At 46.6% G+C, this 15,750-nt stretch overlaps 1 protein-coding gene across 5 annotated transcripts in view; it reads left to right on the top strand.

Annotated features, from left to right (window-relative positions):
- ARRB1 (arrestin beta 1) overlaps window positions 1-15,750 on the top strand; it is an 841,034-nt gene that overhangs the window by 766,907 nt on the left and 58,377 nt on the right. For all 5 annotated transcript variants that reach the window (XM_078658595.1, XM_078658596.1, XM_078658593.1 and 2 more), the window contains one exon: window positions 1,305-1,445. In XM_078658595.1, coding sequence (XP_078514721.1) covers window positions 1,305-1,445 — 141 coding nt within the window. The remainder of the gene's footprint in view (window positions 1-1,304; window positions 1,446-15,750) is intronic.

Here is a 15,750-nt window from a genome sequence, read left to right as displayed (position 1 = left end):
GCTGTTTTTACAACGCATGCCTTTACAACGCATAGTGCTTTGGGGCGCTGGATAGTGAATAGTTTAATTTACTATTCCAACTCCAGTCCCCGTGGATAGAGCGCCCCCCAGCGCAATGCGTTGTAATGGTTTGCGTTGTAAAAGTTGCATCGTAAAGGCACTGCGTGGTAAAAGTTGCGTTGTAAAGGATGTTTCCCATTTTTATTACTACCTAAAAAAAAAAAGAATGACTAAAAGTTGTAAATGTAGTAATATATCATCATGCAACAGGGCAAACCCTAAAGCAAGAGGGAGGAAATCGGAACCTAGGATGCCCAAGGAATAAGCTGGAAGAGTAGAAAAGGAGTAGAAAAGGAAGATTTAATATGGAAAGACATAGAAGGCGAAGGGATAGAAGAGGTGTTAGAAGGGAAAGGGAGGGACAGACACAATCTGAGGAAAAGGAGTGGCAAGTGGAAGGCTAAAGGTGCAGAGAGCAGAATGAAGAAGATATTCCCCATGCTTGTCCACGGGTGTACATTAAACTCCTCGATTAATTTCCTTCTCTGTACACTAGACACATTGCATTATTTTGCCATGAAAGTCCTTTAAACAAGTAATCCTAATAATCCTATCCTAGTAAGAAACTGATCTAAATTCAATATAGATATACAAATATTATGGATCAGTGAACCAAACTGATTGTCCCTGTTGGTTGTCCTGAAAGGGATATACAAACATATATTCTTATGGGCTAACAGGACCTTAAGCCTAGTATGCTGGTGCATTTTCCTTCTGAATGTGAATTCCTAGAGCCTACAAGGTACATAGCTGCATCCAAGGATGCCCGGTAATCTACACTTGTGAAATAACCATATAAAATCTAGTTCATACTCATCTTTTTTAATTTAGCACTAAAAACGTCTCTTCTTCCATTGTTAAGTGTTATAAATTACAGATGTTGCTATTGCCAAATGTATGGTACTTAATATACCCACTGTGGAAGGATAGAAGGGTGAGGGTCTTGCCATTTGGCTCATTCTCCAGAACAGTGCTTCTGCAGCTGCTTTTGTTGAGCTCACCAAAACATTCTTCAAGTATCTCACACAATCGATTAAGCAGTGCATTGAAAAGCAGTCAACATTGAGGTTTTAATTGGTTTAATTCCAATTATGCCAAGATAAAACATGTGGTTAATTAACTTGTATTTGTCATCAGTCAAAGACCAGGACTCACTGTTGTGCTAGAAAAATTGGAAAAACTAAGAAAAATATGTTTTTTGAGTCAACTTCATGCTTTTATCCTTCTTCGTCTTCGTCTTTTAGCAGCGATGTCGTGGCTCCAAGTTCTACGTTCTGCAAAGTCTACACCTTGACTCCGTTTCTCGCCAACAACCGCGAGAAGCGAGGACTGGCTCTCGATGGGAAGCTGAAGCACGAAGATACGAACCTGGCATCGAGCACATTGTAAGGGTACTCTCTTAATACTGAAGCTGTCTAATTAACAATGCTTGTAGTGTTATGATATGCAACAGCACTACAACTGATACTAAACATATGATTTTACATAAAGTGCAACTTGTTTGCATTTGACATTGCTTAGGTCTGCTAAATGAAATAGTCCATTGCTATTAAGATAACAGGCATGAAACTCACAATTATCTTACATTGGAGTCTAAGGGCGTATAAATGTAGAACTAAGACACTCAGGGCCACATGTACTAAAGGGTTTTTGAGTTCATAACACCTACAATGAGCCTAATGGCAGGCTGTGTGTATACACAAACCCCACTTACAAATAGCTAAACATGCATTGCAAGTCGAGAAAAAATACCCAACTCATATTATCTACAACATGAGTCCTTGGAAATCATGAGGGAAAGGGGACAGCAATGAGTGTGGAAAAGGGACGGCCCTGTTCCTTGTGAATTCCAAGGATACCATTGAATGGCTTGCCACTGCAGAAAAAGACTATCGACTCCTGAAACGGGGTGGTATCCGTCAGCAAAGTGGAAGCTGTTGCTGAGAGACAGCTTCCACTATGTGAACCCAGCTACAAGGGTTCGACTGTAGCAGACAGCTGTCCATGAGATCTCTGCATACCGTCTCCAGTGTTCCAGTAATTCATTTGTAAAAAAAAAAAAGTGCCAGAGCCCTTGTCAGGAGGTCATTGCTGCTTGCACCACCCATTGCCCCCACTAGCGATGTCAGTGACAGTACAATCACAACTAACCATCAAACTCTTACAAGATTGACAAATCAGACTTTATACATTAAAATGACTTATACATGCCTCCCAAACTATTCTTACAGCTTTGCATGGCAGCTATTACTGATTTTAATCTATATTTATTTATTAAACAAGTGTGGTTGTGCTTCTCACAAAATTAGACAAACAGCGCCACCATGTGGCAGCTGGTCTAAGAGCCGGTGTTGACAATAAACTACTGGTTCTGTGCACTGGAAACCACTGGCTCAAATTAAGCACTGCCAGTGTTCAGTTGAACAGTGATACTGTCCTTTTTCATTACAGTACCTGTTGAGTTAAGGGACCGAACTGCAATGATAGCATTTTGTGAACACAAGTATAAAGACAAAGGTATGCGCTTCCTCGCAGACCTCCATCCTTCCATTTGCAGCCATTTGCAATGATTTGCATATGTAATCCTGTATCATTACTACTAAAAAGGCAGGGGTTATGCCCTTTTGAACAGTGCTGTATTAGTGCAACAAATGCTCAAATAATGTCTGCTTACAATCAAAGTGCTGTGCAAATACAGCTTGCCGTTATTGACCGGATCCTACATATATTAGGCCTTCCGTGATTCGCCCAGGCTGCCTATTTGAAAACACCCATAAACCCTTGATGAATAACATCTCAGTTAGTCACTATTGGCATTTATAATTCAATATGTGCTAGCTCTCGACAAAGTAGTGCAGAACTTTTCACAGGTGTATGCCTTTAGTAAGGCTGCTTTCACGAAGGTCCCATAGCATTGTGGTAGATGTAGTCCTCACATCTCTCATTTAGTTATCCAGTATTCATTTATCAGTAAAATACTGTTCAACGTTGAGTGAGGCTAACTCCTTTAATTTAAATAGCTAATCTAGTTCATTTTCACTGAGGTAAGCTCCTCTAATCTTTGAGGTAAGTACACAGAACTCTTCTCTATAAAATTATCAGAAGAACATTCCGGATTGAAGACCAGAGAAGTGGGTCTGGGAGATAAGTCTGAAGGAGTGGCTCCCTCATTCAAGATACACATAGGCTTTTCCAGGACTCCATCATGACTGAAGGACGGGAGCTGATTAATAGATCTCTTCAGTCAGCTACTATTCCCAAAACCTGGAAACATGCCAAGGTTGTCCCCTTGTTAAATAAACCTACCCTGGACCCTTCCAAGCCAGAAAGTTTCCGACCTATTTCCCTGCTTCCGTACTTGGCTAAAGTGGCGGAAGCACATGTGAATTCCATCTTGATAGTTTTTTTGGAGACTAATGGGATTTTGGAAGAACCTCAGAACGGATTCCGTGCTAAACATAGCACGGAATCGGCCCTATTGGCCGTCACGGAACAGCTAAGGGTGACACAGGACATGGGTAACACCTCGGCCGTGGGTCTGCTGGATTTGAGTGCGGCGTTCGACACGGTCTCCCATGGGATCCTTCTCAGGAGACTGTGGGAGATAGGTGTTGGGGACAGAGCTCAGGATTGGTTCGTGTCATTTCTATCGGACCGTTCCTTCCAGGTTCATGCCCCGCCGTACTCATCCAGCAGCTTCCCCTTAGGTTGCGGTGTCCCTCAGGGCTCTGCTCTCAGCCCCACGTTGTTTAATGTGTAAGTCCGCCCCTTGGCCATGTTGGCCAGGGAACGCAACATCAAATTAATTTCCTATGCGGACGATACACAACTCATTTTTACCTTCTCTAATGACACCGAGCCAAATTTCAAGAAGACATCTTGGCCATTTCCAGCTGGCTTACAGAGAACTGCTTCCAGCTGAACTCATCTAAAACAGAGGTTCTCCTTATTGGTAGTGACACTCAGAAGTGGGATGAGCAGTGGTGGCCCTCCACACTGGGCCCGCCTCCTACTCCTAAGAAAGAAGTTAAAAATCTGGGTGTGATTATAGATGACTCACTTACCCTTGAATCCCATGCCAAAAGAGTGGCTGGCATTTGTTATGGCCGCCTTTGTTCTCTTAAACCTATTCTTGGGTTCTTTGAACCTCCCATGCGTCAGACAATCGTCCAAGCTATGGTCTTATCCCATCTAGACTATTGCAATGCCCTCATGCTTGGTTCCAACTTGACAGTCACTAACAGACTGCAAAGGGCTCAGAATGCTGCTGCCAGCATTCTGTTCGGACTGCCAAAACGTTGCCATACTTCCCAGGTTCTGCGTAGGTTGCACTGGCTGCCTGTCAAACAACGCATACAATTCAAAACCCTTTGTCTCATTCACAAAATGCTCTATCGCCTTGGCCCCCAAATCCTGGAGGGACTCTGTTCCTTCTATGTCCCGTCGCGGGCTCTCCGCTCTGCGGACCTCTCTCTTGCATGTACCATCAAGATCCGGAGGTGCAGAGCTGGGGGCCGGTCATTCAGGTATCTTGCCCCAAAACTCTGGAACTCTATTCCCTTAAGTATGCGCACTATTTCTAACCATCTTCTCTTTCGAAAACACATTAAAACCTGGTTGTTTTCTTCTGCTTAGGACTCCCTTGTGATTCGGCACTTTTCACCTCCATTCTGGCCGCACTATAATTAGGCATGTCCGTAAACGCTGGGATGCCCTGTTGCTGGGGTAGCCACGCGCTATATAAATAATCATAACATAACATAACATAACATAACATAACATAACTACAGAGCTCTGTTAAACCAGTGTGGAAATAAAGAAACTTCAATTGGATGGCACACCATTACTCCAGGAAGTAGCCTTTTCACATCACACATAGAAAATTACATAGGTTCTGAACATCTCCCACATTTTCCCTCATGTATAGGTACCTAGGCCCCCAAACAATTGGTCGCTTTCCTTCATCCCTGGTTTCTTGGCTTATTAGCTGGTCACTTGCCTTAGTAGCTGCTCACTTGTCTTAACATGTCCCTTGCATTCTTCTAAACCAGCACAGCATCAGACCTGCAGTTTTCCAGTTACCACACACCTCTTCTATGTTCATAGCACTCTAAATGTAAGTCATTAGCTGGAGAATAAGTTTTAGACACTGTGAGGATGGGTGAAGAGGAGAATTGCCTCATTCCTTACCCTTAGTGTAGTGGTATTTTTTGTGTGACATGCATCCTCGTATTAATTTCTGACACAAGGATGCATTTTTGCACTAAAAGTGTGGAAAAAATAAAAGAATCACAAATAACAGCCACTCGTATTCTGTTGTATGTGTTCATTCATGGTAAAGTTTTACTGCGAATGGAGCATACATTGTACAAACTTACTGCGGGTGGCACATAATTACACAATGTGGTGTAATGACATCATTTTATGTATTTTGCCTAACAAGCGAAATTCTCTAAATTACGCAAATTACACCAGTGTAATTAAAATGGTGCCCAGGCCTACTTCCAGCTGGAGGGGGTTTGTAGAGAATCAGTTGACGGGTAGTCACTATGTGGTTTGAAGATTTGATCCTTCTTTTGGTTGTAACTCCTGTATTCAGTGCTTAGTTTGAGCTGGTGTTTTTTCCAGTGCTCGGCCCAGGTATTTAATTCTCAACACCAGCACTTATGACAATCTGCCACATGGTTGCACTTTTTATGTAATTTAGAGATCAGTAGAACTGAAGTTGTTTATTAATTCAATATACATTTAAAATGTCTCACACCCATTGCCCAAGCCATTCTTGTAGTTTAGGGGGCCAGGAATAGTCAAAAATGGCACACTAGTAGGAGGAGTGCAAGGGTTAGTATTTGTGTTTGTACTGTCATTGGACGCGCTGGCATGGGCAATGGGTGGTGCATGCTGCTGTGGCCTCTTGACGAGCACCCTAGCACTTATTTGTTTACCAATAAAGCACTGACTGTCTTTCATGACACACAGGAGAATGAGATTAACATGGAACTAGATCTTTGTTATGGGAAAGTGCTACAGCTCACCTCTCAGTCAGGAAGCAGCAATACGGGTCAGATGATCAAGATTCACTGTGAGTGGAAACCTAAATAAAAGTGAGTTACAAAGCAGTGACCTATGTTTAAGGTGGCATGTGGCTCTAGAACTACAATGTCACATGAGATAGCAACGTTCCTGAGGCCAGCAGTGTTGTATATGAACACATCGACTGGGGAGTCACCACAGTGGGTGCATTATTGTGACCAGAATCTGTGTAATCGGGAAGTACAGCTACGCTGCTCTGCAGCCTCATGTCAGGAGAAAAGTGGGCACGAGCTAGAGGAAACATATCATCATTATCCCATACAGAGTAAGTAAGGAAGTATCAATCTAAGGATGGCAAAGGCAAGCTGCATGAAATGCAGAAGGTATGGATTATGAAAAGGTACTGCATTAGGAAAAGGTGAGATGTGGAGCGATATGATTACAGTGCCTGAATTGGAGGCGGATGGAAATGGGACACTCTAATAAAAGTTGATTGATGTACTATCTTAGGTTGATGGATGTACTATCTTAAGTTGATGGATTCACTATCTTAAGTGGGTGGATTTACTATCTTAAGTTGATGGATGTACTATCTTAAGTTGATGGATTTACTGTCTTAAGTTGATGGATATACTATCTTAAGTTGATGGATGTACTATCTTACGTTGATGGATCTACTATCTTAAGTTGATGGATTTACTATCTTAAGTTGATGGATGTACTATCTTAAGTTGATGGATGTACTATCTTAAGTTGATGGATTTACTATCTTAAGTTGATGGATGTACTATCTTAAGTTGTTGGATTTACTATCTTACGTTAATGGATATACTATCTTACATTTATGGATTTACTATCTTAAGTTGATGGATATACTTTCTTAAGTTAATGGATGTACTATCTTAAGTTGTTGGATGTACTTTCTGCCTCCTCTTGGTTCATCACCTCTTTTAGCATTCGGCATAGTGCATTTTTCCGAACCGCATAGGCACTAAGATAGAGTCTTCTGGGCCTTCTCAAGAACATTATTCCAGATGTATCTATTGCAGAACACATTGACTGTTTGTACTTCCTCATTGAATCTTGCATGGCTCCACCTTTGACAAAAATCACAGCAAGAATAAGCGGAAATCCACATCTGCCATATGGCAGTACCTACCAGAGAAAACCAGTGCAGCAATAAGATGCCCTTCCGTGAAACACTTGGAGCCTTAAGACAGGCTTCCCTAACTTGAAAAAATCAAGGGCTTCAACCAGTTCCACTGAAGTTCCTGCCAAGAGTGGTGGGATTCATAACGCCCCCTTGTGACAGTACTTACAGATAGCTTCTGCCAGAATGATTTTGTGCCTCAAGAAAGACAAACACAAACAATGCCTTTTTGTACAGTCCATTCCTCCTACCTCAGGCCAACTACAGCCTTTCGAGATGTAGACTTGTTTGTAGACAATTCCCTCTGAAAAGCCCATGTTGTTATTTCTATCTTGAACCTTCACCTTAGATGTTAACTATAAACTTTCATCAAGTTCGGGGTTTTCTTAGTCCCTGCTGTAACATGGTTAAGAACACTTTTTAGGGATTTATCCTATTTTGTCTTTCAATGTAAAGGTGTTTTAGGTAAATATTTTCTCTTTGGAAGAATTTGATCTTGTAAATGAAGTACACTTGTACTTAATAATGTCTGCTCTCACTTAGCACATGTGGTGGAGGTAATCCTTTGAGTGTTGTGGGTGCTGTTACTGGTGAATAAAAAAGCTCTTGATGGAGTCTTTGACATACCCTTTTTCTTTAGCCTCCAGTCGAGGGGTTGTGTGAGATAAAGTATATCATGGTTGCCCTCCAGCCACTCTTTTCTGCTTACCCAGTATTGTTTTGTTTACAATTTCTGTTTTGAAAATACAGACAGGAAACATTTTGTATGTTACTAGGTGGTAGCTTGCTGGCTATGTTTGCTCATATAGCTGCTCACCACTAGACAGGTGAATTGTGCTACACAAAAACAATCTAACAATAACACACAGTTCTGGGAACTGTGCATGTCAGAAATTGAATTATTACTTTGGGAGGTAGTGACCCATCAGATTAATAAGGTACTATCTTCCTAGGTTACAGCACAGTCCTGTGAGACACCTCTACCGAACCCATGTTAGCTATACACAAGCATCATGCCTCTCCCCAGAGAAAAGGTTCCAGCAGTACCAAACAACATTAAAGATAAGAACACAATAGAATTAAATTCCTAAATCAATTTATGAAAACCAGTACACATTTAATAAGCAAAATTGAACATAAATGGCTAAAATACAATTAAAGGATCCAGAGAAGTTATAGAGCAATTAAAGGCAATGTTTCCAATCTGTCCAACTTCAGAATAAACTCTTTGCTGCCGGCTTTTAAAAAGATATTACAGAAGCTTATCTCACGAGTTTTCTAGAACAGCAAAAGTTGCTTCACCCCTCTTAATCGGGCTTCCTCCCTGGCCTCAGCACTGAGACTACTTTTCTGGAGGTTGCCGACGCCATCAAGCTAGCGGTATATCAGGGCAACCATGTGCCCTGGTTCTCATTGACCTATCCACAGCTTTTGACACTGTCTCCCACCCTATACTTTTGCAGCGTTTAGGCAAGATAGTTGTGGGTGGTCCTGTATTGGCATGGTTTTGCTTCATCCTGACAGGCATACATCAATCTGTGTGGATTACTCCATTTTCCTCCAAACAGAAACTTCTGGGTTTTGTGGTACCTCAAGGGTCTGCCTTGAGCCCCATATTATTCAATATTTATATGACTCCCCATGGGACTCTTGTGGTGTACAAGTAGTTTCGTACTGCTCCTCATCCTACATAAAGAGGCCCTAATGCACTGGGTAATTTCAAGGCTTGCATATCTGCAGTGTTTCTATGGATGCACGCCAGTAACTTCCAATGCAATGCCGGCAATAAAAAAAAACCTGCTTTTTGGCATCCCTCCTCCCAACTGGGACATTGACATCTGGCCTAGGGGGATCCCGACTACACCAGCCCATGCCATGGTGACCCACAATCTGCGGGTGAAATTTGATAGAACTTCCACCTTCGCCCCCTAGGTGGCAGGTGTAGTAGGCTACTGTTTCCGATTACTTATGAGCATAGAACAGTTTCTCTACCTTCTCCCTCTACCACAGCAGAAAACAGTGATACAGGCCACATACAGGACTATGCCAACTCACTCTTTTGGGTCCTGCCAACCTTTCTCCTAATAGACTACAGCTGATTCAAAATGCCAGGTCCCTCCGTCCTCGACACCTTCAATTGACAATTGAGATTTACATATCTCTAACAGAAAAAAAGAAGGAAGGAATCCTGGACCTACCCCCACCCCCCCTCCCGCCGGGAGTACAAAAGGGTACAGGTCCCAGCAATCCCTCTGTTCTTTTTTTCTGTCATTCTGACAGGATGGATTGGAGCGCGAGGAGCTTGAAGACGCTCCCACTCTGGACTTACCTTTTTGGATTCTTCTTGGTTCGTTGGCCTCTCCCCCCCTGCCGGGCTTGGGGGGAGTGGTGGGGGCTGTTTTTTGCGCTTCTGATGGCCGCGCGTGGGTGTTTGCACCGCGTGGGCTCGGCGCTCGCCCGATGGCCGCCCCTCCTGGTCTGCCGGGCTTGCTGGGTGGCGTGGCCTCCTGTGCGGTCACGGATTGGCTGCTGAGTGATGATGCCTTCCGGTTTCCACTGCCTGACTTCCGTCCTGGAGGCGGTCAGGCGCTGCTGTCCCGGCGGTTTTTTGGACAGTTTAAAACTCGGGGCAGTGGTGAGTACCGCATAGCGTTTTTGCTGTTTATTCCTGCTTTTTGCTTCTTCTTTCGTGCTGTGGGTGTTTTGTACCTTTTGGGAGATGGGCAAATGTTCTAAGAAGAGGCGCCATAGGGAGAGGTCTTCTTCCTCTTCGTCCAGTTCCTCTCGTTCTCCTTCTCCTGCCAGGTCCTGGCGCCATGGTGGGGGTGGCGATGAGCGCTTGAAGCGCTTGATTCGGGAAACCATCTCTGAGATGAGTGCTGGCAGGGCTCGCAGCTAGGGGGCGGCCTCTGCCCCTGTGTCCTCTGATTCCTCTGGTGATGAGTCTGCGGTGGCCGGGGACTCTGACCTCAAGGGGAAGTATATTGACAAGGACGCTCTGCCTGAGATTTTGCAGCATGTCAAGGAGAACATGGGTTTCACGGATGTGGCTACTCCCAGTACATCGGGTGGTTCTTTGCTGCGGCAGTTTCAGAGTTCTGCCACGGTGGATGTCCCGGTGCACCCCTTTATTAAGGAGGTTCTGAAGCGGGAGTGGGCTGATCCGGATTGAATTCTGGTTCCACGGTTTATGGCCCGCCTTTACTCCCTGCAGGATATGGCTACGGAGCTCCCGGATTCGATCCCCATTGACTCCTTTGTGGCTAGTTTGGTGGGTCGCACTTCCTTGTCGGAGGACGCTGTGCTGAAGGATCCAGTGGACAAGAAGGCCGACGGGGCTCTCAGGAAGGTGTATTCTGGCTCCCATCTGGCCTTGAGGGCTGGTGTTTATGGTACTTATGTGTCGCAGTCTCTGCTATCTGACATTAAGTCCCTCTATCAGTCGATGGATGATGCCACGGACTGTTCTGCTCTTCTTGGCCAGATTGAGCGTCAGGTGGAGCTCCTTTCTGACGTCTCTTTTGACGTTGTGCGGGTGGCTGCCCTCTCTGGTGGTGCTTGTGTGGCGGCTCGCCGCAGTCTCGTGCTGAAAGACTGGAAGACTGACTCTGCGCAGAAAGCTTGTGCTTTGTGTTTGCCCTTCCAGGGTTCTATGCTCTTTGGGGGGGAGTTGGAAGACAAGTTGCACAAACTGTTTAAAGATAAGAAGCACTCTTCTTCTTTTAAGGCTTCTTCTACTGCTCCTGCTCCCTTTAAGCCTAGGCCTTTCTTCCGCCCTTCCTCTTGTATGCAGTTTCGGAAGGGCCAGGGGTGGTTTGCTTCTGGTCGGGGGCGGGATCGTAAGGCTAGGTCCCCTCCACCTGCTAAGCCTCGTTCCTGACTCTTTGGCTGTGGTTCCTGGGTTGTTGGTAGGAAGGCGGCTGCGCTTCTTCCTGGATGCCTGGGTTCAGTCCTGTTCCGACGCTTGGGTGTTGGACATCTTGCGCGAGGGTTATGTGGTGGAGTTCTCTGTTCCCCCTCCAGACTCCGGTGTCCGCCCGACTCCTTGGCCTGCTTGCCGGTTCAGGAGGGCTCATCTCTCTCAAGGGGTGGAGGCTCTTCTTCTAAAGGGGGCCATTCAGGAGGTCCCTCTTGCGGAGGTGGGGTTGGGCTTTTATTCCCTGATTTTTCTTGTGCCCAAGGTCACGGGGGTTTCTGCCTGGTTCTGGATTTGAGGGTTATGAACAGGTGGGTTCTGAGGATTCCCTTTCGCATGGAGACTCTGCAAAGGGTGATTCCTTTGGTGCTTCCGGGTCACTTCATGTGTACCCTGGATATTCAGGATGCTTACTACCACGTTCCGGTGCATCCTCGGTCCCGTCGCTTCCTGAGGTTTTGTGTGCGAGGGCATCACTTCCAGTTCCAGGTGCTGCCCTTCGGTCTGCGGTCTGCCCCGAGGGTTTTTACGAAGGTGGTGGCTCCCTTGGTCGCCTGGATTCATCTTCAGGGGGTGATGGTGTATCCCTACCTGGACGACTGGTTGATCCATGCTCCATCTCGGGTCCTGTTGTTGGAGGCCAGGGAGGGGGTTTGCTCTGCGTTGTGTCGGCACGGGTTTCTGATCAACTTCCCGAAATGTCAGTTGTCCCCGTCTCAGGAATTGGTGTTCATTGGGGCCCGGTTTCGTACGAACCTCAACCGTGTGTTCCTGCCTGTCCCTCGTATCCTGACCCTGGTGTCCCTGGCTCGGCTGTTTCGAGCGGGGGGGTTGTTTTCCGGTGCGCCTCTGGTTGCGGCTTATGGGTCTGATGGCGGCAACGGTCTTTACGGTGGCTTGGGCTCGGTTCCACCTGCGCCCCCTGTGGAGTTATCTTCTGTCCCACTGGAATCCTGTGTCTGGGAATTTGGAGTTCCTTCTGCCTGTTTTTCCTGCGGCCATCCCGCCTCTTCTTTGGTGGTCGACCCGGTTGCATCTGTCTCAGGGTCTCCCTCTGCAGCCTTCCCCTTCTCTGGTTTTGACTACGGATGCGAGCTCCCTGGGGTGGGGGGCGACCTTGGGGTCTCGGTCCCTTCAGGGTCGCTGGTCCGTCCTGGAGTAGCGCCGTTCCTCCAACTGGAGGGAGCTGTTGGCTGTTTGTCGGGCTGTGATGGGGTTTCGGGCCCTGCTTCTGGGTCGGAACGTTTTAGTGCGTTCCGACAATGTGGTGACTGTGGCGTATCTGAACCATCAAGGGGGGGTACGTTCGGCCTCTCTGAACGCTGTAGTTGTTCCCCTGTTCTGTTGGGCGGAGGGTCACCTTCTGTCTCTGACGGCGATTCACATTCGGGAGTGGACAACTTTGTGGCGGATGCCCTGAGTCGTTGCTTTTCGGGGTCGTTAGAGTTGTCTCTCACCCGGGCTGCATTTCGGCTTGTGTGCGTGAGGTTTGGGCGTCCCATTCTGGACCTCTTTGCCTCCCGGCAGAATGCGCAGTTGCCTCGCTTCTGCTCCCAGTTCCTGCAGGAGGGTTGTTGGGGGGTGGATGCCCTGTCGGTTCCTTGGCCGTCTCGCCTGCTTTATGCCTTTCCTCCCCTGGCGCTGATTCCTCGGTTTCTGGCACGCCTGTGTCTGGAGTCTCGGGAGGTGGTTGTGGTCCTGCCCTTTTGGCCTCGGAGGTCTTGGTTTCCGACGGTTCGTCTGTTGGCAGTCCGGGGCCCTTGGTTTCTCCCTGTGTCCCCGTCTCCCCTGCGTTCGACCCCATCCCTGTCTCTTCTCCGGTTGCGGCTGTCGGTGTGGAGGTTGAGAGGCAGGGGTGGCGGCGACGTGGGTTCCCTGAGCATTTAGCTTTGGCTCTTCAGGGTTCCCATAGGCCTTCTACCCTCCGGTCTTATGATCGTCATTGGAGTAATTTCAGTCGTTGGTGTGTGGGGTTGGGCCTTTCCCCTTTGCTGTGTTCCTTGCAGGCTGTGCTTCAGTTTTTGTGGGAAGGTTTCGAGAAAGGTTGGGCTGTGTCCACTTTGCGTGCTCAGTGGGCAGCTGTGCGGGCGTTTCGTTCCCCGTGGGGTACCCTGTCGGATGATGAGGACTTGGTTTCTTGTCTTCTGCATGGGTTTTCCCTTTCTCGTCCTGTGTCCCGACCTTCCTTTTCCTTGTGGGATTTACCTTTGGTCCTTCGGGCTTTCCTTGATCCTCCTTTTGAGCCCTTGTCGGACGTGGCCTTGAAGTTTGTTACTTTGAAGGTGGTGTTTCTGGTGGCCATCACCTCTGCTCGGCGCCTTGGTGAGTTGGGGGCCTTGATGGCGCGTGAGCCCTTCTTGTCCTTTTCGGAGGGTGGGGTGGTTCTTCGCCTTGATTCTTCCTTCGTGCCTAAGGCCACTTCTCAGTTTCACCGGGCTCAGGAGTTGGTCTTGCCTGCTTTGGGCCCGGGTTTTGATTCCCCCGGGGGTCCTTGTTGGTCCTTGCTGGATGTGTGCCGGGCTCTGCGTGTGTATCTGGAGCGCACTTCTGACTTTCGTGTTTCTGATTCCCTTTATGTCTCCTTTGGGGCTGCTTCCCATGGGCGTAGTGCTTCCTCTGTCTCTGGCATTATCGCCTTCCCAATTTGCTGGGTGAGGAGGGCGGTTTTGCTTTGGGGGTGTTGGGTTGTGTTCGCCCTTGATTTCTGTGTCTCCAATAAATCTTTGGGTTTCTGTGCTGTCCTGGTGGTTTGTTGTGGTTTTTTCTTGTGGATGAATGCCGGGGTGCTGCTTTGGTATATCTCACTTGTCAATTGAAGGTGTCGAGGACGGAGGGACCTGGGGTAATGTCCTAATACGTATGGTAATCTTCATTACTCCGGTTCCCGTAGTCCTCGACACCTTCATGACTTCCCTCCCTCCCTTTGTGCCGGCCTTCATCTTGGGCTTGGTATTTCAGAAAGAATGCTGGGACTTGTACCCTTTTGTCAATTAAAGGTGTCGAGTACTACGGGACCCGGAGTAATGAAGATTACCATACGTAATAGGACATGCCAACTCACTCTTTTGGGTCCTGCCAACCTTTCTCCTAAGAGACTACAGCTGATTCAAAATACCACAGCACAACTTTTGCTGAAACTCTCTAGGAGGGCCAGCATCCTCCCCTGTCTGAAAGAACTTTACTGGTTTCCGATTAAGAAACGGATGAGGTTTAAATGTTTAGTCTTGACATTTAGAGCTTTTATCTATCTGGCCCTCAATACCTGTCACCCACCAGCAGCTTATCAAGGCAGTTCTTGGGGGCTTGGTTGCCCAAATCTCCCTTGAAGAATAACTGTACAGAGACGTAGGAGATGGTCCACCATGTTTGGCAGTGGATGGGGAATAGTTTTGGACGAGCAAAGATGGTCTTGCCTTTGGTGTGCCCTAGGTGCACAAGCCACGTGCCGGCTGCGCATGTCGACGGCACATCGCACCACTGCCCCTCCTTTTGTAGGGAATATCCATCGAACTTCTCGGGTGACTAGTGCAAACAACTCAAAATGGTGCGTTTAGTCAATGAAAACATCACATCAACTTAATAGGTGATACAAACATACTCAGTAATAACTGCAATGTAACATGCCTGCAAACACCTGTACAAGGACTACAGCAAGATAAGGGGGCAAATTAGACCAAACCCCACCAACCTCCAACCACCCTAAGGTATAGGTTCCAAGCCATAAGGGATAGCTTCTAGGGTCCAGCTGTCTCTCCAACCATGCTTTTCCAGTGCAATCCACTGCTAACTGGTTTTCTGGTTCTGCTACACAGGATAGAGCATTTTGTTCAACTTTTTGTGTCCCTGAGCTAGTAAAGAAGCCCCCTCCTTGTATACGCACATCAAAAAACAAACCACTCCTGAATATCACTTTTCCCAGATACGGGCCTAATAATTATTTTGTCCCAGCCTTTCTGCACTCAGATATATCCTTTTATTTGACTGGCAGGAAAGCTTTTCATGCTTCATCATGGCTTAATCACTTTCAGGCAGAAGGCCAGCAAACCAGACTGATAACTGCTGGAGTCTTGTATGTAGTATGATTTGTTTAAAAAATAATATTTCCAAAATAGTCATCAACCTCTACGTTTATCTGCCTTCAACAGTTCTCTTGGTGTTTCCTTACCATATTTAAGATAATTGAACTTTTAATCACAACAAGTCTCTGTCCTTGTTTTCCACATATACAGGGAAAACAGGATTGTGCAAGTGGTAACAGTAGGAGCATTCCTTTTCTAAAATGTAATATTTCCATTTTTATACATTAGGAACCAGGCCTGTGGGCTTCACGACACACCTCTGATGACTTGTCAAATGTATAAATGTAGGTTTTCCTCCATATCAGATCACTTTACTCTGCTGTGTGTTGCAGCTTTGTTTGAAACTGCAGCCCCCAAGGCCACAATGGTGATCCTGGATCGAGGCCACATTTGTGGGTGCCTGTGCTTATCTTGAAATGCTGGCCCTCCAGTGATTTCCTCAGCTTTAGAGAATGCTTCGTCTTCTCCTTTGCGGTAGGTGGGTTTAGGAAAAGGGAAAGGACAGTCCTACA

Source organism: Lissotriton helveticus, chromosome 8 (genome assembly GCF_964261635.1).
Source record: "Lissotriton helveticus chromosome 8, aLisHel1.1, whole genome shotgun sequence".
Taxonomy (NCBI): Eukaryota; Metazoa; Chordata; class Amphibia; order Caudata; family Salamandridae; genus Lissotriton; species Lissotriton helveticus.
This window is presented reverse-complemented; position numbering and strand designations above follow the sequence as displayed.